This window comes from Nuphar pumila, chromosome 6 (assembly GCF_984573655.1).
Source record: "Nuphar pumila chromosome 6, dmNupPumi1.hap1.1, whole genome shotgun sequence".
In the NCBI taxonomy this organism is placed as follows: Eukaryota; Viridiplantae; Streptophyta; class Magnoliopsida; order Nymphaeales; family Nymphaeaceae; genus Nuphar; species Nuphar pumila.
Window position 1 is genome coordinate 99,803,657 of NC_143254.1, and position 26,054 is coordinate 99,829,710.

The 26,054-nt window shown below is 36.3% G+C and overlaps 1 protein-coding gene across 4 annotated transcripts; it reads left to right on the forward strand.

The window, feature by feature from the left end:
• The first annotated feature begins 5,743 nt into the window (after positions 1-5,743).
• Positions 5,744-17,591, forward strand: LOC149835392 (malate dehydrogenase, glyoxysomal). 4 transcript variants are annotated; one of them, XM_090008465.1, is made up of 10 exons: positions 6,099-6,171; positions 6,238-6,528; positions 7,581-7,895; positions 8,139-8,228; positions 8,363-8,446; positions 16,731-16,766; positions 16,894-16,983; positions 17,062-17,156; positions 17,313-17,387; positions 17,418-17,591. In XM_090008465.1, the coding sequence occupies exons 2-9, from the start codon at positions 6,313-6,315 to the stop codon at positions 17,383-17,385; spliced, it is 999 nt and encodes a 332-aa protein (XP_089864591.1). In that variant the 5' UTR covers positions 6,099-6,171; positions 6,238-6,312; the 3' UTR covers positions 17,386-17,387; positions 17,418-17,591. The 4 variants fall into 4 exon arrangements, with proteins under 4 accessions (XP_089864592.1, XP_089864589.1, XP_089864591.1 ...); XM_090008466.1 differs by having other exon boundaries at positions 5,744-6,175; positions 6,310-6,528; positions 17,313-17,591; XM_090008463.1 differs by having other exon boundaries at positions 5,847-6,171; positions 6,310-6,528; positions 17,313-17,591.
• The last annotated feature ends 8,463 nt before the right edge of the window (positions 17,592-26,054 follow it).

Below are 26,054 nucleotides of genomic sequence, written 5' to 3' on the forward strand. Positions count from 1 at the left end.
TTCGTGAAGTTGAAATCTTTATGTATACATGACTGAGATGTTTGTGGGTAGCATCACTGCAAACCCTCATGAGACCTTACTCGTCCATTAGGGTAACCTAGGGGTTTGAAGAACTTGTTGTATATGCTAAATGCAACCACGATTCCTATAAAAGTTAGTTAGGTTTTTGCTTAATTTAGTTTGTTAGTTTGCTCTTTGTTATTTAAGGTCAGTTTGCTCGAGGACTAACAAACAATAAACATGGGAGAATTTGATAATATATAAATTTTGCATTTTATACATACAATTCTATACATGATCTATCAAAAAATTGCATTAAAAATCCATTCTTGTCAACATTTTCGAGAAACTACTTTAAATTAAAAAATAAAGATAAAATTACATATTTTAAGCGCTTTCCTGTGTTTTCAGTGTTTTGTTTAGTTTAAAACTTTTTAATTATTAGTCAAATTAGTTTAAAAGTTTTCAAATAATATTTTATTTAGAAGTGTCCTTTTTATGAAATACGTTTTTTTGGAGTGTGTTTTAGAAATTTTGAAAATTAATTGAGGTTTTTAGAAAACATGTTTTTGACCTAATTTTTTTAGTATAAAAATCAAATTTCCAGTCATAGGGAGTGTCTCCCTCTTGAGAAAAAAAGGTGTTCCTCTTCTCCCTCTTTCTCTTTTCTTCCTCCTTCCTCTCGTTTTCAACTGGTTCTCCCTTTTGCTCTTCCTCTTTCTCCCTCCGGCTCTTCTTCTTTCAAATCTCTTCTGGTGTCGGTTCTTCTTACCCCCCATCGATGGAGGCACGTGCAACTCAAAGGTAAGACCATTCTTTTTCTCAACCCCTCTATTGGAGATGGACCGTGAGGTTTGTTTCTTCTCTCTCTTCTTTTTATTTTATTTAGATTGATTGCAAGTAGTTTAGTTTATTTTTATCATTATAAGTAGATTTAGCCTAGTTTGATATTATACTTTCTCATTTATTTTGCATTTTATATGTATAGTTCTATGCATGATCTATCAAAAAATTGTATTAAAAACCTATTCTTGTCAACATTTTTTAGAAACTGCTTTAATTTCAAAAATAAAGGTAAAATAACATATTTCAAGCTTTTCCTGCATTTTTCAAAGTTTTGTTTAGTTTAGAACTTTTTAATTTTTAGTCTAATTAGTTTAGGAGTTTAAAATAATATTTTATTTAGAAGCATCCTTTTTATAAAATACAGTTTTTTGGAGTGTGTTTTAGAATTTCTAAAAATTAATTAAGGTTTTTAGAAAACACATTTTTGACCTAATTTTTTTAGTATAAAAACCAAATTTTCAGTCATAGGGGGTATCTCCCTCTTAAGAAAAAAATGTGTTCCTCTTCTCTATCTTCCTCTTCTCTTCCTCCTTCCTCTCATTCCCAACTGGTTCTCCCTTTTGCTCTTCCTCTTTCTCCCCTCGGCTCTTCTTGCTTCTAATCTCTTCTGACACCAGTTCTTCTTACCCCCCCCATCAACGGAGGCACGTGCAACTTAGAGGTAAGATTATTCTTTTTTTTAACCGTTCCATCGAAGACGGACCATGAAGTTTGTTTTTTCTCTCCCTTCTCTTTGTTTTATTTAGATTGATTACAAGTAATTTAGTTTATTTTTAGCATTACAAGTAGATTTAGCCTAGTTTGATGTTATACTTTCTCATTTATTTTGCATTTTATGCATACAATTCTATGCATGACCCATCAAAAAATTATATTAAAAACCCATTCTTGTCAACATTTTCGAGAAACTGCTTTAAATTAAAAAATAAAGGTAAAATCGCATATTTCAAGCTCTTCCTTGCATTTTTAGTGTTTTGTTTAGTTTAGAACTTTTTAATTATTAGTCTAATTAGTTTAGGAGTTTTCAAATAATATTTAATTTAGAAGTGTCCTTTTTATGAAATACGTTTTTTTGGAGTGTGTTTTAAAATTTCTAAAAATTAATTGAGGTTTTTAGAAAACACGTTTTTAACCTAATTTTTTTAGTATAAAAACCCAATTTCCAGCCATAGGGGGTGTCTCCCTCTTGGGAAAAAATTTATGTTTCTCTTCTCTCTCTTCTTTTTCTCTTTCTCCTCCCTCTTGTTCCCAACCGGTTCTCCCTTTTGGTCTTCCTCTTTCTCCCTCTAGCTCTTCTTGCTTCTAATCTCTTCTAGCACCAGTTCTTCTTACCCCCCATCGACGGAGGCACGTGCAACTCAGAGGTAAGACCGTTCTTTTTCTCAACCTCTCCATCGGAGATGGACCGTGAGGTTTGTTTCTTCTCTCCCTTCTCTTTTTTTATTTAGATTGATTGTAGGTAGTTTAGTTTATTTTTAGCATTACAGGTAGATTTAGCCTAGTTTGATGTTATACTTTCTCATTATTTTCAGTAGTTAGAATCACATATTACATAGAGTAGCTATTTCATATCATTGTATTGTCATTTTAGTAGTGTTTGATTTTTTTTTATAGAAAATGCAACACCTCGTTATTCTTATTGGTGCGTGAAACAAAGCCCAACGTGATCCTTCGTGTTTATGCAATACTTGAACCACAAGAAAATTATAATATTGCTTGCTACTAATGAGTCTGTCTATACAGACCCGACCTGCGTAAGCAACCTGTTAATCTGGGTTCACGGTTAGCATAATCAAACTCGGGTCTGCTTGCTTAGTTTATTCAGTTTAACTCGTTACTAGATGGGTTATTTAAGCCAACGGTTTTGTTAGATGTCCAACCATCGTAAAGTTTAGTTCAAGATTGTTTCCTTAGAGTTAACGTTTGATTATTTTTCTTTTTTTCTTTTTTTATTTTATATGTTTTTTTATTACAGTTGATTCGGGTATAGCCTCGTTCAAGTTTTTATTTTGTGATAGTGCATTCTTTTCTGGTAGTAGTTCATTTGTTAGAAATCGTTTATTTGAATAGTTAGATTAGGATCAGTTATGTTCATGCTTTTAATTAACCAATTTTGAATTCACGTTTTCTTAAAATAGAATCATTAATTTGCTATAGTTTATTTTATGGTTAGTTAAATTAGTGATATTCACAGTTCCTGTGTTTTATAATTAATTAGTTAAATAGTTTCTTTCATTCAATCAAATAGACTAGATTAATTTCTTTCATCCAGTAGCTTGATATTTATGTTTTTACTGTCTTTGTTGAGGCAAAAGTTTGTTAATCAGATTGTGCATGCTAGTTTTTTTATTTAGTTAGATTAACTTTGTTTAGTTGTTTTGAAACTAGTTAAACTTAGTGGTTAGTTTTGCATTCACGCATTTCTTTTCTTCTTCTTAAAGTAGAGTTATTAATTAGTTTATGCATTAGTGCTACCTACAGTTTTTGTAGTTTTTAATCAGTTAGTTGAATGGTTAGTTTTAGTTATTTCCAATTTAGTTACTTGTTCATAGTTGCTATTAATCTAGTTAGTTTGTTAATTAGTTTCATAAATTGTTATTAGTTGGTTACATTAGTTAGTTATTTATTGTTATTCAGTTAGTTAGTTTGTTATTTTGTCTTTTAGTAAATTTGTTTGTGACATGTTACTTTCAAGTTAGTCATATGTTAAGTAAATTGTTATAGGTTAGTTAGATTGTTGTTTTTGTGATTTTTGATCAAACTAACATTGCATTTTTGTCTAGTTTTTTTTTTTTTGTATTTTTGTTTTGCAAGGAAGCGGTTGGATCTGCGGTAGGCCCTCAAAAGTACCCCTTAAGAGCCCTCTGAAGTCTCCAAAAGGCCTCCTCAAATACTGAAGACCCTTTTTCTCTTTTCTTTTAACTTAGGTTTATTTATTTTATTAATTTGAATTTATAATAAAATCATTTATTTTTCTTTTTGAGCCATTTGCATGAGGGTAACATATTGTAATAGTTAGTTATTTTTATTTATTTTTATTTTAAAAGCAATAAAGCTTGCAATTTGTGTGGAAAATAAAGTTTTCTCCCGTTCCTTGAGTTCGTCCCGGATCTCACCCTAGTGTGAGCCTGTTTTTATTATTTGGTGTCTGGCTTACACAAAACATTTTTTATCAAAAATATATCTTTAAAAATTCATTTCATAAAACTTACACCATGTTTACTATGCTTGTGGGCAGGGAACTTCCTAATTAAAAAAACCATAATATTTTTTTATTTTTTACTTTTTTGTATATTTGACCCTTCAAATGTGATCTACATGTTCGGGTTAGTAAAATTTAATGTTTGGATAGAAATCGGTGTTTGGATCATGTTATTTTAACGTGCATGTACAATGTTGCAAGGGTTATAAAATCAGCAGCGTATAATATACCAATTTTTTAGCCTTCATAAAATAATATTTTTATGTTGAAAAAATAAGATCCAAGAGTGAATTAGATTTGTCAAAACAACCTCCCATTGTAAGCTCCAACTAAGAGGTTCCTTATCCACTAGGATACCAAATACTTTCCCAAGGTTATTTATGATATTTTACAGAATCATATGGTAGCTCAACTAGTTTGATCTATGCTTTGGAGTTCCATTCTCACTATGGGACCCTTAAATAAAAATGTTGTTTTATTTAAACAAGCCAGCTCGGGCTGGACTTGGCTTGCACGAGCCATAGGAGCAGAGTCCGTGCAGTATCTCCGGCTGTAAACAAGCCGAGCCCAAACAGCTCGGGTTGGTTCAGCTCGTTTACCAGCCCTAAATTTATGAACCATATGAGATCCCATATGGATCATTGTCCACATTTTCTACTGCAGATATGAATCTGATTGGATCCAAGTTAGGAATTTACTGTAAAATGAGTGATAACCATGTGAGGACAGAGCCAGATCCATGTCCACATCCTCTACTGCACATATGGATCTGACTGGATCCGGTTCTCCATCCAACAAAACTGGGAGGGGCCTTCGTAGTTTTAGAGAACTCAGCGTCTGTCTGTCAGCCCCCAAGAGAAACCGTTCCATCACTCATGTTTGGATGATATCCATTAAATCCCCAACTGAGGAGCTTGGGATAAGGAGAGCCACAACCACCGGATAAGCACTTTCGGTTCAGCCCCATATCTTTAAATCCACCCCATGGTCACCTTTGGGTGGCTAAACAATCCCCTCCATTGGCAGAAATCACAAAAAATTTTCTGTTTATTTTTTTCTTAAAATTCTTGGACACCAAAAATGCTGGCGCTAACTTACCCTCTTGCATCCGTTTAGCAACGCACGGACACGGATCATGATTCGACAGGTGATGCGAGTTTGCAAAACAGGACACGAGGACACATTTTTACTCTTTATTAACTAAGCTTTTGAATACTTTACTATATACAAATAGATTTATTAAAAAGAATTACTAAAACTATTGAAAATAATCATGCAAGGGGGTATATACTAGCTAAAAACGGGCTTTTGAAGGCAAGTTGGGTTAGGCAGACCCCCACCAGTTACACAAACATACCATTGGGTTTTGAACTTGCAAAGTCCCAATACATGGTGACGGGCATTAACCGCTCCAACCGAACAAGCCAATCCCTGGTTGGTAAGCCTAGTGAAAGTTGCCACAACGCTACTGTATGTAATGGTAACTGAAATACGTCTACTGTAGGGACCAAGATTTTTATAAGTGTTTTTACTCTTTTTTTTTGAAAATTTTAGCGTAAGAATATGATGTAGACGCTTAGTTTTATAGAAACAGACTCTTGGATCATCCAATTACGATGTATAAGAAGGATTTTTAAGGGTTGAAAATCAATGGTTTAGAATTTTCATAAATATTCAAACATAAAAATCACATTTTTTGATTTATAATCCAACACAATCAATTTCTAGCAAATGAACCACGCCCGAATGCCGGGTTAAATTTTTCAAAAAAACGTATGAAAATTTCAACGCAAACATATTTGGTTGGTAAAACATATTCCAATTTTCCTTGTACATTTGAACAAAGCAAATAAGTATGCATACGTATGTGTTGTGGCCATCCAATGGCAACGTGTCGTGTCATTATCTGAGTAGGCAACGAGAGCGGATCCTGCAACCACGAAACCCACCCCGACTGTACACTGGGACTGGAAGGACCGCTATAGTTTTAAGTGCCGTCTTCGCTCTTCACTCCTGAAAGAACGGAAGGAACGAACAAGGAGAGGAGGAAGGATGCAGCAGAGCGAAGAGATGACGCAACGCATCGCCAGGATCTCCGCTCATCTCAACCCACAAGCCTCCAGGTCCGTCCGATCCAATTCTCTTCAATTCCCCGATTCCCTCCTCTTTATGTTTGGATTCATCTTCAGAATTGGGCCAAAAATTCTTGGAATTTGGTTTCCGATGGGTGAATTGATCGGTGGGTGTTGTTTGGAGGGAAGGCGATGGGCGGATGGAGCTCGCTGCGGAGGGAGGAGTGCCGGGCGAAGGGCGGGGCGCCGGGGTTCAAGGTGGCGATCCTCGGCGCTGCCGGGGGGATCGGCCAGCCACTCGCGATGCTCATGAAGATGAACCCGCTGGTCTCTCTTCTCCACCTCTACGATGTCGTCAATTCTCCCGGCGTTACCGCCGATGTCAGCCATATGGACACCTCCGCTGTGGTAAAGTCTTCTGTTCTCCTCTTTCTTCCCTTTTCCTTTTTCAGTATTCTGAATTTGGGATGATGAATTGGATGTTGGGTCATGTGATTTTGAGGATGGTGGAGTGTGAGGTCGATGTGGTTCTGGTGTTTGGTTTGGTTTCATATGTTGGAGTATCCATGTTGCCTTCTTCTTTGAATTAATTGATGTATGTAATTGGAAAATTGGGCTTGTTTTTGTTTTTTCCCTTGTTTTGGATTGGGTTTATTTCTGTTTTTGTGTGAAAAGCTCCGAAGCTATCGGGTGTTGTGTTCGGTGTTGATATTTCCTAGTTAATGAATGCAGTACAACTTGTTCTTTTATGCATGGAATGGAGGAAGACTAAGAAAAAGAACACGCGAATTTTCACAAGTATTAATGATTTCCTCTCTTCTTCTTTTATGCATGGAAGGACTAAGAAAAAGAATATGCTATTTTTCACGAGCCACGGATTAAAGAAAATGAACTCTAGAAACTTAGAAATGGATTAACTGCCAATGGCATGTCGCAAGGTAACACAGTAATATTGATCTGCCAACAGCAGCTAGGATGTGTCAGAGTTATCAGTAGAAGGATGCAGTACTTCTGTTTAATGTTTAACAACGCTTCAGTTAGCTCCTTCTGAATAATTCTTGGTTTTGGGGATACTGCTCTAATAAAATCCTATAGCTTTTCTTTTTTACATTTGTTTTGGCTTCACATTTCAACGATTTGAGAAATTTTCAGATTGTTTCTTGTTGTAGTCTTTGTCGTCAATCTGGTTTTCCTTTGTGTTTGGTAGTAAAGTATGTGGACTTCAAATCCAGTTTGTAACTTTGCATATGCTGGAGTTTTAGAGAGTGGTACGTTTGCTGTTGTTATTCATTTTCGCTAATCATTTGAATTGAGTTTCATGTTTGATTGTTCTATATTTTGCACAATGTCTTTATGGGATTTTGATTGCAGGGTTGATCATCATTCAGGATTTGGATCTTTATTTTGGGGTTAAGAATTGAAATACTTTTTTTAATTCCCCCCTTTTTCTTGGATTTCAGGTTCGTGGATTCTTGGGGCAGGATAAGTTGGAAGCTGCACTTACAGGAATGGACCTTGTTATTATTCCAGCAGGTGTCCCTAGGAAGCCAGGCATGACTAGGGATGATTTATTCAACATAAATGCAGGAATTGTTAGGACGCTTATTGAAGGTGTTTCCAAGTACTGCCCCCATGCCCTTATTAACTTGATAAGCAACCCAGTAAATTCAACTGTTCCAATTGCTGCTGAAGTCTTAAAGAAGGCTGGCGCATATGATCCTAAACGTCTGCTGGGAGTGACAACACTGGACGTTGTGCGGGCAAATACTTTTGTGGTAATGTCTTGCTTATATTGACTTTTGATTTTTTGACTCATCAGCTGATGCTTCTTTGTGCCCTTTTCAGTTCTCTTGTTATAGATTCAATTGAGAATTTTGATGCACTATTCTTATCGGTGGTTGACGGAGTCAAAGATTGCTGAAAACTTTCTAGTTTTCTCTTGTGAAAAGCATGAGTCTTTTCTTTGTCCTTTTTATCAAAATGTTTTTTAGTCATCATTTGATGCTACATTTGCACAGGCTGAAGTCTTGGGTGTCGATCCCAGAAATGTTGATGTTCCAGTTGTTGGTGGACATGCTGGCGTCACCATTCTACCTCTTCTTTCACAGGTTATCAAGATTATATGAATAACCATGGATTGTTATTGTAGTTTGTATTTTATTTGTTCTATCCATCCAGTATTCTCTTTGTTGGTGTTGCTAGAGTGGTCTTTTCTAACATTCATTTGGAATGTCTTGTGCAGGTCAAACCTCCATGTTCATTCTCTGATGAAGAAATTCACTACTTGACTGACCGTATTCAAAATGGTGGAACAGAAGTTGTTGAGGTGATGTATCCTTTTAGAAATAGAATATCATAAAATAACCTTTTTTTTATCAAACATTAGTATCTAACCTTATACCTTTTTCAAGGTCTGGGGAAGTTATTTGGTGCCATCTACTTGATGATCTTAGTTCTTTGTACAGTGCTAGCTGCCATCTGTGACTTGTGGGGGTGACTCTTACACAATTAATGTGTGCACTGCAAGTCTGGAACAGTCTGCACGTTTTATAACATATTATTGACATGTTCCTTAATTGATCTGTTGATACTGGTTTTGAGCTTTCTTGTTTCAGTAGGAATGCATGTAAAAAATGAGAAAATATCTGATTGCCAAGAAAAGCAAAGAAAGAGATGGGTTGGAATTGTAGTATCTGATTAGTTAGGGTGAATGTGGGTTTACTTAAATTTCTCCTACAATTCTTTTTAGTTGAGTTTCTCGATCTGTCACTATACCTGTGGAAGTAGAAAGAAGACACCCTTAATGGACAGCAACAGTTTCACTATGAGAATTGCATGGTTATAAATGAAATATAAGATGACATCATTTATATTTTTAGAAGCTGGTCCAGTGTGAATAGATACAGTTTTTAAGTTTTCAAACTGCACTAGAATCTTCTTTTAGGTCATTGGTAACCTTTGCAAGGCAATAAACCTTCTATTTAAAATTACAGTTGTGGTTGCATGGATAACTCATGCAATAGTTATGAAGGGGGTCTGGATTTGAAAGGGCACAATTTCACCAAGTAAGGTGTAATAGTCCTATCCTTATGGTTCTTATAAATAGCATGGACATGACATGTGAAGGGTAATAAAATGAAAGAGACACTGAAAATCAAGTGAAAGCGAGGGATCATGACTACCTAATCTTGGAGATCACCAGAGGCTCATGCCCAAACCCTTATTTCAGCAATCCCCATCATAACAAGTTGAGGGACCTATGATCCTATCAATGGTAAATGATAGTGCTATGCAAAGATCAACTCGACACATTAAAGGATAAAAGAGACTTTCAACTGTCCGTCACCCTAATTTGCTTCAATGCAGACTGAAGGCTAAGTTGGCTGGAGTATTGTATTCACATGCCTAGAATTGAGCTCCAACTCCTATATATTTTTCCATAATTTAAACTTTCATCTATAAATAAGAGAAGAGATACAATTTTTAGTTTTGTGAAATTGGTTATATTGTTTCTTTTGTTTTTGTTATTTCCTGTTCTTAGTTAATTAACATATTTCTTTGAGTTGATTTGTAGATCTTCCCTAGATTTCTTTGGTATCATGGCTGAAAGTCTAAAGAATGATCTTCTTGATTTTTGTGTTGGGAGTGATACTTTCTCCAGAGTTACTGGTCATGGTAGAAGGTGAGTTTATAAGATTTGACCCACTTTGGTTCTAAATACCCCATGAGATCTTATGGAAAAAGGAGAAAATGCAATAAAGCTTGATTAATTATGGAAATGAGACTAGTGCACCTAAGGATACCTTATGATTCTCAATATAGTCTAGTGTGTGAATTTGCCTTAGCATGCATTTAGTCCTTTCAGCAAGCCAGAAGCCTCGCCTCATAATGCCACATGGATGGATGGATTGAAACGTCAAGCTATCAGAAAAACTATTTTGTGGATGACCTCTAGAGTTCCAAAATCCAATCTTTATTGCATACAATTGTTTGATTTGTGTTGTATGTTGAGACAGGTTTTCTCCCAAAATGTCTACCATATTCATTGTTCATTTCATACAACCTTGTTTTCCTGCAAGTGGCTGAAATACATTGCAGGCTTGCTTTTTAGGCCCTTTTCTCGGTTGTTGTATTGCTGCTATAACTAACATAAGGTATGCATGTTGCATTTAACAAGATGCAGTTCATTCATGCATGGTGATTCATAAGCATTTTATATTTAGTGACTTTTATCTAGATGATTATTCACATTCACCTGAGTGGCAATTTAGAGGTCTGGGAATTCAATTGCTTGAAAAATTAAATTTCATATGTCATGCATTAAAAAATGAAAACAACCAGAAAGTTAAAATGGGAAGTCCTAAATTAAATTAATAGAACAAGAACAATGATTAAGAATACTGGGAACACTAGAAAATGAAAAACTAGGTTGTCAACTTTATAAAGAATTATGGAAGTCAGTTTCTTCTTGTAATTTGACGAGTAATCAAGTTTTCAATATGAATTTGTTGAAATAAAACATATTAGTATCATCACTGATATCTGCCTTGGTCTATCTCAATGAGGCAAAACTTTTTAGGATATAAATATTTTTCTTTGTTCTTTTTTAAAATAATATTAGAAAACATGAAACTACAACAGACAAAAAAGGAGAAATCAAACAAAAATTTTTGATTAAAGTTTAACAAAATTTAGAAAAGAAAAACATCACATTTTCTCTCCACATGTTTATATCTTTTGATATTTTCTAGCATTTTGTTATGTTTTTGCTACAATTTCAAAGTACATACTGAGGAAAATACCCTTTTCCTATTATCTTGTGTAAGTATGGTACTATTTTTACAATTCCGACTGTATACTACTATGCATCTTAGGAAAAGTTTTTTGCATACTTGGTTCCCTTTTGGGGTTAAATTACACATGGCATCTTGTCTTATAACCAAGTTATGTTCTATTTCGAGAACAATGACACAATTGATCCTATTTCGCTGTTTTAATGATGTGTGAAAATTTTCCTACTGCAGTTCACCAAACCAAATGGCAAAGATATTCCCCTTATTTCAGTCATTTTGACTGTGTAACAGGGATACTCCAATAGTCCAACTATGTTCCAATGACATATCCCCTTATATATTTTTTAACGGAAAATTACACAAGCATGGCATCTCACCTTGTCCTTTAGCCATGTTCATGTGGCATGGTCTTTCCTTTCTAAGCATGTGACACATGATAGTCGTGAATGTCCAGTTATGGGAAATGCCTAGGAATGAAGCCAATGGAAGTCCAGATTGCTAGGTTGTGGAACTTGGTGAAGACAACCATGGTGTGAAAATGGTGAAAAGGGAATTAATGTTAACTAACATTTAAAATAGGAAGAAAATTACCACTTTATATTCCAAAATGAGATATTTGAGTTGTTGTGAAAGGGAGATGATTTAGTGCATCAAAAATCAAGGAGGCTAAAATATATTTCCGTGAAAAAGCTACTCAGCCAATATGGTTTAACCTTGTTTTTAATAGGAACAGTTATATATTTATTAGCAGTAAGTATAAGGTTGGGTGGCCCATAAGCCACAGGCATCCCAGCCTGGATGAGACAGGCCTGAATCTAATTTTTAACCTAACCCAGCTTTTGATGGGCTGGGTATGGATTGCCGCTCATCCTGGACTGGCAGCCTGCAGCCTCAATAAATTTTTAATTAAGAAAATTAGAAATAATAGATGGGGGATAACTAGGGTTCTTCCCATCCCCTTTTTTCCACCTCTTGTGTTCTCCCTCATCTGGCAATTCCCATGGCAACAACACCCTTCCTGCAGTAGCTGTATTTTCCAGTGAGTCATCAATACCATTGGTATCAAAAAATTAATAGAACCTCTCTCTCTCATTTAATTATGAAAACACTTCTGAAATGACTTTGCCTTCTTCATCATGTCAACCAAGACATTCAGGTTCTTTAGTTGCCGTCCAAGTGCACTTCATAATTAGTCTTGTTCATGTCATGTAGGACCCTAATTGTTGAACAAAAATATGTATTTGTGTGTGATATGTAAATATTGTGTGGTATGCCAGGTATAAACTGGGTTAGATTGGTCTGTATCTATATAGCAACAGACTTGGCCCCAATTTTGGGTCATATGCCAACTTTCCAAGCATCAAGTCTGGTCCAAATTGATCTCTCTCTCTCTCTCTCTCATAAGGCCAAAGGAAAAAATAAGAACAAGGAGTGATGCTTAGAGTAAAAGCAAGGCTCGTGGGCTGCCTGCACAGCCTAGGCCTATGGGCCACACAGGTGGGCAATCCAGACGTACATTCTAGGCCAGCTGCCATTTTTGGCTAGTTGGGCTTAACCAGGCCACAGCCCATCCAATTTCTGAGTAGGACCAGGCCAGCCTGTTGTCCACTCCTGATACGTGTCATAGAAGCTAGTATCAAATATGAGTATGTGTAATTATGTAATTTAATAGTTAAAATGTAGGATTCATTTTTATTTAACATTTTACAAGTCTATTTGCAAAAGTGATAGAACCTTGGGGATATAAGATTTGGTATACAGGAATAAATAGGAATAAGAATGGAGTAGAGATTGTTATTAGTCGTGAGTTTATAGATAATGTAGTTGAGGTCCGTAGGATGGGTGATAGGATTTTACTTATTAAATTAGTATTAGGTACGGATATTATTAATATTATTAGTGTTTATGCACCTCAAGTAGGTTTAGATGATTCCATTAAGCGTCAATTTTGGAAAGATTTAGATGGAGTAGTACAAGGGATATCTTATGGAAAAAAGCTTTTCATCGACGGTGACCTTAATGGACATGTAAGCATTAGTAGGGATGGATTTGAGAGTATCCATGGAGGCTATGGTATAGGAGAATGAAACAAAAGTGGAGAAAGGATTTTAAATTTTGGTTTGTCCTATGATATGATCTTAGCAAACACTTGGTTTAGGAAAAGGAAGTCTCATCTAGTAACATTTAAAAGTGGGGTTAATACGAGCCATATAGGTTTTTTCCTACTTAGAAAGAGAGATAGGGGTTGTTGCATCGATTGTAAGGTTATACCGAGAGAAAGTGTAGCTACACAACATAGAGTCTTAATTTTAGATCTTAGAATTAGAAAATGCCGCAAAAAGGATAGACATAGGATAGATCCTAGAATTAAGTGGTGGACACTGAAAGAAGCTAAACAATGAATGTTTGTAGAGCAGGTAGTTAAGGAAGTTGATTGGTGTCTCGAGGATGATTCAAAATCAATGTGGAATAAGATAGCGGGTGGCATGAGAAAGGTGACTAAGGAGGTATTGGGTGGGTCTAAAGGCAGTGCACCGCTAGGTAATGATACATCATGGTGGAACAAGGATGTCAAATTAGCTATTAAAGTTAAAAGAGAGTGTTATAGAAATCTAAGTAAGAGTCGTGATAATGAGAATTTGAAGAAGTATATGATAGCAAAGAAGGAAGCTAAAAAAGTAGTTCGAAACGCGAGGGATAAGGTATATAAGGAGGTTTATGACAAGTTGGATACCAAAGAATGCGAAAAGGATATTTATAGGCTTGCAAAGATGAGAGATAGAGAATCGAGGGATCTGAGTATGGTTAGATGTATCAAAGATGAAACACAAAGGGTTTTAGTCAAAGATGAGGAGATTAAAGAGAGATGGAAATATTATTTTGATAAGCTATTTAATAGAAGTCATGCTCAGGATCTTGGAGACTTCTCCATTCCTTTTCATGAGATGAATCGTGACTTCATGCGCAAGATTCAAAAGAAAGAAATTGCAGAGACTTTGAAGAAAATGAAATAAAGAAGGGCAATTGGCCCAGATGGTATACCTATCGAGGCTTGAAAATGCTTGGGTGAGAAAGGTTTAGAATGGTTGACAAATCTTTTTAACAAGATTTGGTAGACAAATAAGATGCCTAATGAGTGGAGGAAGAGTACTTTGGTGCCTCTATATAAGAATAAGGGTGATATACAAGATTGCACAAACTATCGTGGTATAAAACTCATGAGTCATACTATGAAACTTTGGAAGAGGGTGATTGAGTATAGGTTGAGGAAGGTTGTCATGATATCGGAGAATCAATTTGGTTTTATACCTGAAAGATCAACTATGTAAGCTATACATCTTCTTAGACGACTTATTGAGAGATATAGAGAGAGCAACAAGGATTTGCATATGGTTTTTATTGATTTGGAGAAGACATACGATAGAGTACCTAGGGATGTTTTCTGGTGGACAATGATGAAGAAAGGTGTTTCTCTCAAGTACATTAGTATAATTAAAGATATCTACGAAGGAGTAATAACCAATGTCCGTACTTGTGGAGGGGTGACAACCAATTTTTCTATAACGGTTGGGTTAGATCAAGGATCTGCATTAAGCCCTTTCCTATTTGCTATAGTGATGGATGAGCTTACGAGATCAATTCAAGAAAATGTGTCGTGGTGTATGTTGTTTGTTGATGATATTGTTTTGATTGATGAGTCTAAAGCTGGGGTTAATGCTAAGTTAGAATTATGGAGACAGACATTGAAAGCAAGAGGTTTTAAGTTGAGTAAGAGTAAGACAGAATATATGGAATGGCGGTTTAGTAAGCAACGAAGTAGTGATGGGAGTGTAGTGAAGCTTGGTGAGAAAGAAATACCGGTGGTTGACTGTTTCAAATATTGAGGATCTATCATTCAAAAGTATGGAGAAATTGATGGAGATGTAAATCATAGGATAAAGGTTGGGTGGATGAAATGGAAAAGTGCAACTGGAGTGTTGTGCAATCGTAGAATGCCATTGCAGTTGAAGGGAAAGTTTTATAGGACCACAATTAGGCCCGCTTTACTATATGGTACAGAATGTTGGGCTGCGAAGAGACATCATATTCAAAAAATGAGTGTAGTTGAGATGCGTATGCTTAGATGGATGTGTGAAAATACAATAAAAGATAAGATTCGAAACGAGGAGATACGTAAGAAGGTAGGCGTTGCATCCATTGAAATTAAGATGAGAGAGAATCGTTTACGGTGGTTTGGACATATTCGGCGAAGGCCTAATGATGCTCCAGTTAGAAGGATGGAGAAATGAGAAAATATATTAGTTAAAAGAGGTCGGGGTAGGCCTAAGAAGACTTGGATGAAGATGATAGGAAAGGATATGAATGCTTTGAACCTCACCGAGGACATGACATTGGATATAAATGATTGGAGAAGGATTCATGTGGAAGACCCAGAATGATTTTCTTTTTTGATTCATATCACCGACACCAATTGTTTTGGGATGAAGGCGTAGTTGTTGTCGTTGTTGTATTTTACAAGTTTATTTCTTTTAGCCTAGATGATTGACCATATTGACTAGAGCTCGTGAATTTAATGGCTTGAGCTATTAAATTTGTATATGATGCATTAAGAAATGAAAAATGGTAAGAATTAAAACTAAAAAATATAAATAGAAAGTATGGAAATTTATCAAAGATTTATAAAACTTAAGAAATAAATGTGTCTATAAATGAGTTTTTTGATAATGTGCTGAGAATTTGTCTCTCAGTCTATAAGACTTGATGTCGAAAAATCAGTCATTCCATTGTTCTGACATAACACTATATCTTATCTGTCTTTCTCTGCTGAGCAATTTCCTAATTGTCTTCTCTTTTCGCCTCGTTGTACACCAAAAACGCACACCGGGTAGCTAAGTTACTCCTTTCTTCGCACTGGACGAACATGTGCTAATGCTCCCGCTGCTCTAATTAACAGAAAAATTTGTACAAAGCAAAGATGCTGGAATCTTATGTATAAAGGAGTGAAAGGTCATTGTACAAGGAGCTTTGTTATCCAGATAAGGCAGCCCAATGTCAGCCATCTGCCTTGGGTTGCCTGTGATGGTCAGACTGTTTTAACTGCCACATTGATTTCTCAACTGTTGTTTGTTTGGTGTCTGGTTAGATTGGGCCTTCAGTCAGTTTATATTGTGTTGACACCTTTATGTGTTCAGTGTCATATTTTTGGCATCAGGTTTATTTATTACACTACACGTGACTTAGAAATTTATTCCACAATCTTTTTTCTTAATCTTTTTCTGTTTGTGTTTGTCTGTGCACGCATAGTAACAGTTTTATAAAAGTACAATCATACATGCTCATTGATATGAATTTAAATTGCTCAAATTGCATCCGTCTAGTAAAATCTGGAGGCATATCTTATTGACACTGGCAATCCAAGTGGAGTTAGCTATGGGCATTGAATGGGTTTGTTGAGCATCTCCTGTGATGGTGGTCCTTGGTGAGAATGAGTTCGATTGATGCGTAGAGGACATTAGTAGATGTTGAACACATCAGGGGAAAATAAGAAAAATCCTCTTGTTTTGTTGTCAGCTCTTTGGCTTCTTGTCTAGTTTGATTGATATTATCTTTCTGATAGGCTTGAACTTATTAATAAAGTACTGTTTTTGTTGGCTTGTTCTGATTCAGGTTTAACTGAATTTATCTTTCTGTTCAAAGTATGCACTGGTTGCTGTTTGATTTTGATGAGTTTTTGTCAAAGTATGTACATATACATGCTCTTTTCTTAGGTGGCGATATTTTTGCATTGCTGCACTTTGACGTCCCTTCCCACTGCAGGCAAAAGCTGGAGCTGGTTCTGCAACACTGTCAATGGTTGGTCCTTTCCTGTTTTCTTTACTTTTTCCTTTTTCCCTTTTTTCTTTTGTGGTCATTATAATTGTCCCCACCTGGAGGTAAAAAATAATGCTACAGATTTTAATTCTGACCTTCATGACTACAGGCATACGCAGCTGCTAAATTTGCAGATGTTTGCTTGAGGGGATTGCGGGGTGATGCGGGCGTTGTTGAATGTGCATTTGTTGCTTCTGGGGTACTTTGCTGCAATGTCATCTTATCTTCCCTGTCCCTTTTGTTTTAGTACAGCTGTAATTTATTAGTTCCATTGCAGGTGACGGAGCTGCCATTTTTTGCATCCAAGGTCAGGCTTGGACGAGGTGGTGCTGAGGAGATCTATCCTCTAGGGCCTCTTAATGAGTTTGAAAGGTGGTTATATTTATTTTTAATGCAAAAATTTCCATACATCTATACCTGCAGGCATTGTGTGTGTGTGCGCACGCATGTATGAGGGTCTTTATAATGTAAGCATCGTCAAAGAACAAAACTCCTTGATTCTAAATGCATAGTTTTTTTTTTTTGCAGGGCTGGCTTGGAGAAAGCAAAGAAAGAACTAACCGTGAGCATTGAGAAAGGAATTTCCTTTATCAGGAAATAAAACTCTCTCTCTCTCTCTCTCTCTCTCTCTCTCTCTCTCTCTCTCTCTCTCTCCGGCAATCAGTTTCACTTTGTAGCTGCCTCTTTCATGAATATTCGGTTGAGTATATATGTAATAGTTACTTGCTCCTAATAAATCTCGGACAGGTTTCTTTGTAATTTTGTCAGATGAGATAAAGAGCCTATGCTAACACTCTTGAAAGACAATTCTATAGGACAAGTTTGACACATCTGAACAATGTGGCTCAGTGGTTAGAGGGAGGATCAGGTGCAATGTATTATGTAATTGCACACTTTTAGTGTGATGCTGTACCTGATCACCTTCCATCATTGCTTGGGCCCCACATCTGACAGGCTGTATCCCAAAGATGGATGGTGATCAGGTACAGCAGCACACTAAAAATGTGAATTCACAATGCACCTGATCCTCCCACACATTTCACCTGATCCTCCCTCCAGTGGTTAGGGCGGTGCGTGTAAGATGGTGGAAACCCGTTTTACCCAGGATTGATTCTACTTGGGATCATACCCGTGACTTACCTGGTGGCTGTCCCTTGTGGGCCAATGTTATCAGTATAGGTGCGTATACAGAATGATTCAGTTGAGTATTGGGAATCGGTGGCCCAACGATTCAGGGCCTATACCGATACTGACAAACATTGGGCTAGAACACTCGCTCAGGATTTACTGTATATTACTACCCTTGTTCTTAAGCTGGTTCCTCATAAAAAAGAAAAAAAAAAATCTGAACAAAAGATAGCACAAACCCGCAATCTTTTTTTTTTAAACTAGGATATTGGGTCATGGTTGTTTTTATAATTTAACTGATAAAAGTTCTTTTAAATATTTTATGCTATGAAAATATATTCATTAATGAAAATATTAATGAAAACTATTAAAAATTACTCGTTATTGTTGAAAATATGATTGAAAAATCATAAAAGTTTCACATTAATGTTCTGGATGCATTATAGCATGTAAAGTGGTGTCGTGTCGTGTCCTCTAAACACGGGACCTTAAATGGCATGTGCTTGTGACATGGCAGCTGAGGTACGCGCTGCCTGCATTTGGATCTGGGCATGTGCTCGCTGTGGGTACCATGTTCGCTGAACTGGTTCCACCATTTCTGAATCTGCATTGCCGTGCCTGGAAGTTGATGATGGGTACTCATTTATGTGTCCTGGAGCGGTGGTTGTTCTTGTACCATCTCCATTTGGGACCATCTTTGTATGCAGTCTGCTAATTTTATGGTACTGGATCAGGGATCCTCATGGCTTAATCAAGTGGGCAAAGAAAAGCAAAATCATTCTTCCAAGTACTGTTGTCCAAACGGAGCTGGGAAGAGGTGATGAGCGATTGTCAAACTTTCTAGAAATCCTTTTCTTTTTTGCTTTGTTTTCCCTTCCCAGATAGCTTAAACAAACCACCTTATTCACGAGCTCATTGGTGTAAAAGCCTTAGATTCCCCTTTGCCCACCAAGGATCACACCCAGCTTGGGCCTTGCGAAGAGAAACACTTGGATGAGATTTATTAGCTAATAAGGGTACGTTCGGGTGCCTCAACTAGATGGGATTTGGAATTAGAATATTTCAAATCATTCTGAGTCCAAATCCCAGGGCAACCCGCTGTGATTTCGAATCAGAATGATTCAAAATCACAGGCTGCCTGAAATCTCATGTTCTGAACATGAGATTTCAGAGAAAGCGATTCTGCGGAACGAACCGAACCGAACTGAACCAAACCGAACCGAACCTAAGTGTGCTCTTGGATACATTTCAAGTTCAAATCCCAATGGTATGGTTGTATAACTGGTGGGGGTCTGCCTAACCCTAGCTTGCCTTTCAAAAAAAAAAAAAAGTGTGCTCTTGGATGGTGAGATAGGAAGGAAGCAGAACCTGAAAAAGACACACTACTTCAATGTTGGGTCAATGCTCATTCTACAGCATTCAATGATAGGAGACTTGGTCTTCAATGTTAGAGTTTAGACCCTCTCTGCACTGAATGCCAGTTGCTTAAAATGGTGTTTAGAGGCTTCCTCAAGCTTCAACGATACGCATTGATTGTGGTCCAAACTTTGGAGTGTACCAACGCTGCATGGCTCATGGTCTCCCTAGTTTCTACGAGGTCGTGAATTAAATGACATTGTGTTATGGCAGAAAGTGATGGATGACCAAACCAAGCTCATGTTTCTGCCACCTCTATTGACATGGTGGCGTTTCAAGTAATCCCTGACAGATTACTATAAGAATTATTACTAGGTGAGTCAGTTTAAGGTTTTCAAGTTGAAGGAGGTCGGAGATTCAGTACCCAGGCCGAAGCTAACAGAAAACTATCTCCGGCGAGTAGGGAAGGAGTACCAGCGGAGTTTTACATCACAGACACTAAAATACGGCCACAGCCAACGTGACACCTCTTGGCCTATAACAAGATGTCCAAACCAACATTGCGGTTTCTCCCCGTTATTAAAAAAAAAAAAAAAAACTAAGCTAATAGCTTATCTAATGGCAATGTAACATTATCACCACCACCATCACCACCACCACCACCACCACCACCACCACCACCACCATCATCATCATCATTGTTGCCATCATTACATATTATTATGGTCATGATTATCAACTTCTATTACATGTATAGACACAATAACCGATCAGACATTGGTTGATTTGCAACTAATCTACATTGGCATCCATCTAATATAGGTAGATTAAGATACAAAATAAGTTACATTTCTTGTATCTTATCGAATATGCAATATCCTCTACCATATCTAACTAGATCAATCCACATAACACCCAATATTTAATTTGTATATTTTTACTTAATCTTTAGACGTATATACGCACTATAATATAAAAATAACAGTTGGATGCATAAGATGCTATAACAAGGATTTGATCACATATTCGAAACTACGTCTATAAAAAATGGTCAATGTCCAGAAGGATAACACATCAAACATCTATATCTTACTCATTTTATATATGGGTTTTGGTACAATGCTACATATCCTTGAAATGGATATGGTTTAGATAGGTAACCGACCCCTATCTTGTTTTTATGTTTAATATGACAGTTGGTTGCTTGAGCCACATGCAAATGATTCGGTATCACCTGCCTCTGCAAAGGTGTTAAATGACACTTGGTGGTTTGGATCTATCTAAACCATGCCCCAAAATTCTAGATGCATTTAATGGATGAGAAACAAGCACCAATATTTGCCACATGTTCTGTCCCTAGTTAGAATTCAATAGAGAAACAGTGGCCAAACTTTAATGGAATACTGTCCTGTAAATATCAGACCATCTGAAAGCCCCTTTCCCCAATGCATACGATAATGTGTAATATTTAAGGGATACATGAAATGGGGTATGTTGGGTGGTCCAAGTGCTTGTCGTCGTGATTTATTAACAACCAAAAGAGCCAGAACGCAGGTCTTTGGCAATAAATCTGAGACACGGATGTAACCTGTCCATTGAATTGCCCCAAGGGGGTTGGCTTAGTGGGGTAGGGGCCTTAGCTGCTAGACCGACAGTGAAGGTTCGATTCTCATGGGCATCGCCCTTCTGCGCAAGCCAACATGTAGCATAGGCCCTGAGGGCAGGGGTTGTAGCCTCGGAGTTTTACGCTGCAGGCACGACGAGCGTAGGTATGGCAGACTGAGCCAGCATGACCAAGCCTTCGTGTCGGGTGGATGTTTATGATTGAATGCTCATTCTTTTGGTGAACTGAGCCAAGATTAAGCTTATGGTAAGCCTCAGTTATACGAGCTGAGTTTGAGCTGGCTTCTTAAAAAAAAAGAATATATATATATATATATATATATATATATATATATATATATATATATATATATATATATATATATATATATATATATATATATATATATACACACACATTTTTAAAATCAAAATAATGGAAATTGGACTCTAAAGCTACCGAGACAAGCTCAAACTGACTCATTTACAAAATAATTGTTTCAAAGCTGTATGCAATAAGATTTGAACTATAAAGTTATTGCTTACAAGCCAAACATTTCAGTCATTTACACTGTATAATACAAAATATATGAAAAATTATATTTATTATTAATTAACAAGCCTATATGAGCCAAGCTGAGCAGAACACTCATTGTTCATGTTCAGCTTGCCGAGTCTATTTCACTAGTTCCAACAAGCTCTTTACTAGCTGAGCACAAGCTGAGTCACGTGTGGCTGATGTTATTTTCCTGCCCTACTGCCTGTGGTTAGAAAATAAATAACATTTTTTTCTTGGTTATCCAAAAAAGCAAAAAGAAAAAGCTGCTTGTTCTGAAAAATGGGATTAATATACGTGACCTGCACTGACATGTAGTGCAAATTTCTAGCTCACCTTTTGCCAATTAGGTGGTTGCATAGTGACAAACGTTTTTTTCGGGCAAAATCTAGTTTTTAAAAAACTAGTGACAAATTGAAAATTTTTCATAAATCTTGCATTTTTTTGGAAAAATATCGTCAATAAAATTAAATTAAAAAATATAAAAAATATTTTTATAAGAAAATATAAATAAAATTTATTTAAAAATAAAAATACATGATTTTTTCATGATAAATAGCCATTTAAAATGTAAATATCGTGTTTAAATCGATCAAGATATTTATGTTTTTTCATAAATCTCATGATATTTTCAAAATCTCCCGTTTTAAACTTTTTGGCAATTTCTTGTGATATTATAGCGAGATTCTCATAAATCTCGCAATATTTGTCACTATGGGTGGTTGTATGCAAAACACCCTCGGAGTGTGTGGAATTTCTATGCATATATATGAGTTTGATCTGAATCGTGGGAAGGATATAAATCAGGTTAAAAGGCCAAAACCAAGTCCAAATCCAAAATGCAATGCCATATGGACCCAATTGATAAGGCTGGGAAATGAGATTAGCAGCTAACCGTTTGGCTTGGAAATTGGGGTCGGCGACCCAATATATGAGTCAGCTCATCTAGGTTAATGAGCAGAGCACGAACATGACAAGCTCAGCTCATTTTACATATTATATACTTATATATATTATATATGTTATATTATATATTATCAAGCTTAAAAATAAATTTTTTTTTAAGAGAAAACAAGTCAGCTTGACAAGCTCAGCTCGGAATGAAACGAGCTCATGTCCTGATCTCGAGCTGGTGTGTGCCCTTAATGAGCCGAGCCCAAACATCCCTAGCTCGGCTACTTCGGCTCATTTAACAGCCCTACCCATTGACATGGTTTTCATTCAGAGTTGTTCCAAATCTGATTAGCATCAATAGATTGAATCAAGTGAATTGCATAAAACGCAATCAATTGACTGCCTGAGCTACTAGGATATGGTTAATGCAACTGATCTAGGCAGATTTATAGATGATCATGGTAATATGGGACAGGCTTGGATCAATTAATGAGCAAACTGACAAATTCCACTTCAACAAGGTGTAACTTTCAAATCCTTGTTAGAATTATATGATACTATCATTATATAAAATATCACTTTTAATGCATGTTTGGACTATTAATGGAGTTCATCAACCACCATCTTTGGGCTGTTTTACATAATAATATTCCATTTCAATCAAATTAAAAGTTTCAACTTATTGAAGTTTCTGATTAGGCTTTCATCTCCAAATCTAACAGTTAGTGAACTTGATCCAAAAGGCAAAGTTAATATAATTGTGAAACTCTCTTTTATTGTGACTTTGATTAATATGGTAATCCATGTTTTTTACCCAATTACTACACATTTGAAAACAAGAAAAACTATCATAGGAAAAAAAAATTGCCTATAAGAAGTTTTGATATGATAAGTTTTCTAAAATGAAAAATTCACTTGTTTGGGTAGCATGAGAAAAAATTCACTTGGTGGTGAGGTACATGATGGTGGCGAGGACGGTTTTTCGAGAGGTGGGTGATGGTGGTAGTGGTAGAACTTCTCCTTACTGCATTTTACGAAGTGGTTGATGGTGGGTGGTAGTGGTGAGATGGATAGTGAAAAATCACCGTGAGGGCAATTTTATGAGAGGTGGGTGATGGATGGTGAGTGGTGGTGGTGGTGGTAGTGACATAGGTGTTGGGGAGTGTAAATCACCATTTTCTCTTGGTAGAAAAGTTCTTTCACCCCTCTACAAAGGAATGTTTTCTGTCAAAAAGTGTACTTAAAAAAAAAAAAAACTTAGAAAAAAGTTTATATTGTTTGGAAGAGTAAAAAATCATAAGGTTTTACCGCCTTATATAAATTTTCCTACATCTTTCTCACTTCTCAATGTGCCATAAGTACAAAGGTAATGCATAGTTTAAGAAACATGTTCAAGATGTTTATGAAAGCAGAACATACGTACAAACCTATTTTCGATTTTCTTTAACATTTACAAATTCTTTATTTTTTTTTCTTTGGTACCTTGGAAGTTCAATCATTTAGAAAAGTGGGTTCCTTGTGATATGATGGGATCCACACATGATGGTACGCAAATAATGAGTTTGGTTGGAGCATCCAGGTTTGCCTAGTAGCACTAGATCCACCCTGGGCTTGAAGACCTAGGCTTGCAAGTTGGTCGGATCTGGATCAGATATCCTATCCAGTCTGCTTCGGAATCAGATGAATAAATAGCCAACCCATTTTCTCTATTTCACATGAAAACCAATATGCTTAACTCGTTTTCTGATTATGTATCGGTAAGGGTCAGATGATATCCGGATAAAAATTTTTACCATGTGTTTCAAGTTGGATCTGGACCCGATCTGAAAGTTGGATCCAGTATCGGACCATCCCTGACCAATATCCGACCCTTTGCAAACCTAGTGATTGGGAGTGCATGAGGAGGTCCACCTACCAACTCATAGGCAGGTTCTGGTTGGAAGAGAATCAAGGGTCACAATGTTCAGTACAAATTCTTACATGGAAAGTAAGTGAGGTGAAGGACGTGACGCCCTAAATACTGAATATGTCGGATCTAGGTGGGTCCAGATCCCTTTAACTGGTCTTGAATATTTTTCTTTTGTCGTTTTGGTGTCTTTCTAAATAATATTATTACTACCTGCTGATTTGCACTCTTTGCAGAAGGATTTTATTTGCACGACCCATAGTGACAAAATTTTAAAGCAGCAAAATATCGACTCGCAGTTAAAAAACTCATGAGAAATAAAGAAAAAACAATATAAAAAAACTTACATTATTTTGCAAAAATATAGGCAATAATAAATAAATAATTTAAAAATATATTTTTATGAAAAAAATACAAGTAAATCTATTTAAAAATAAAAAACACATGATTTCTTCACCGTGACAAAAGTAAATATCACGTTTAAAATGCAATATGTATGTTTCTATGAAAAAATGTGAGATTTTAAAAGTATCATGAGAAATTACTGTTTAAAACTTTTAGGTAATTTCTGGCAATATTTTCATAAATATCGTTATATTTGTCACACTAGCATAACCTACAAAAAAAAAAAATAAGGCTAAAGAAATTTATGATTTAGTCCCTGTCCACTAAGAGGTCACTCCTATCCAACCACTTTTCTTTTTTTTTCTTTTGGACTAGGACAAGGGAAACACAATCTCACCCAGCGTTTACAACCACAAACCCTACTCCTTTGTGGGACTTGTACTAAGTTACAGTAAAGATTGCTAATCTCACCCAGTGTTTGACAGAATCCGCTCTCTGTCGGTAAAACCCTTGAGGTCCCTCCTGCACACCGGAGAGCACTTCAACCACCTTGCTGCATTCCAAAGATACTCCTTGAGTTTCAAACTTGTGATGTTCCATCAACTTGATTACCCTAAAAAGTAACCCTTGTCGAATGAGCAGAGCCCGTGTAGACCCAGTTAATGTCGTCGGTATCGTTGCGAATCGGCCGATTTGTAAAGTGTCGACAGAAAATCGATACCAAACTTACCCGAACCGGCTAATTTTCAAATAAGTTTAAAAGAGATCAAAATAGGGTTTTAAATATTATTAAATTTTTTTTTTTGAGACTTGCCTTCTGTGGTTAAGACTTGGCTGATTCAAAACTATTCAACCCAGAATCGATTCAGGATCCGAGACAATTCTTACATTGGGCCCAACCAATTACTACTTCACAGTTGTTAATTTATTAATAAAGGAGTACGATCAGTCCCATGACAATGGTGTTTCAGTGAATTCCATGTCTTTTAGTTTATTATAGACAACACTAACACTAAAAGATTTACTGTTGCAGATTCTTTCTTATTCTTAGTTACGGAAAACAAAGGTTGTTTCATTTTTAATTACTTAATTAATTTACTTAACAAGGAGAAACCCTGAGTCAGGTGGTGGGCCCAGCGGAGAATGAAATGTTGCCATTTGGCCTTGTCCTCGAGCAACTAAAACCTCATTGTGTACCCTATGGCCCGCTGGTGAGCTTGTTGTTTTGACCTTGTGGCAAACAATGTAATGGTACGGAACAATAGTATGATTGGAGTAGATACACGAATCACGTTTAATACAAGAAGCCAAATAGGTGGATTGGTTCCAGTAGAGAAAAAAAAAAAGATTGAACTGAAAATCTTTTCTGGAGGTATCCATTTTCCTGGAGAAACAGATAAGATATCCCGACACATTGGTATCTTGATACCACCATGAGCGAGAAAAAAAATGGATAAGGGATCAAAGGGAAAAAAATGGGAAG

What these genes read in the sequence shown, in the direction of transcription:
- LOC149835392 (XM_090008466.1), top strand. Translation starts at nt 6,101, where the DNA reads ATGCAGCAGAGCGAAGAGATGACGCAACGCATCGCCAGGATCTCCGCT. An exon ending in TGCGGGCAAATACTTTTGTG is followed by an intron (nt 7,896 to 8,138) that starts GTAATGTCTTGC and finishes ACATTTGCACAG; the next exon opens with GCTGAAGTCTTGGGTGTCGA. An exon ending in TTCTACCTCTTCTTTCACAG is followed by an intron (nt 8,229 to 8,362) that starts GTTATCAAGATT and finishes TGTCTTGTGCAG; the next exon opens with GTCAAACCTCCATGTTCATT.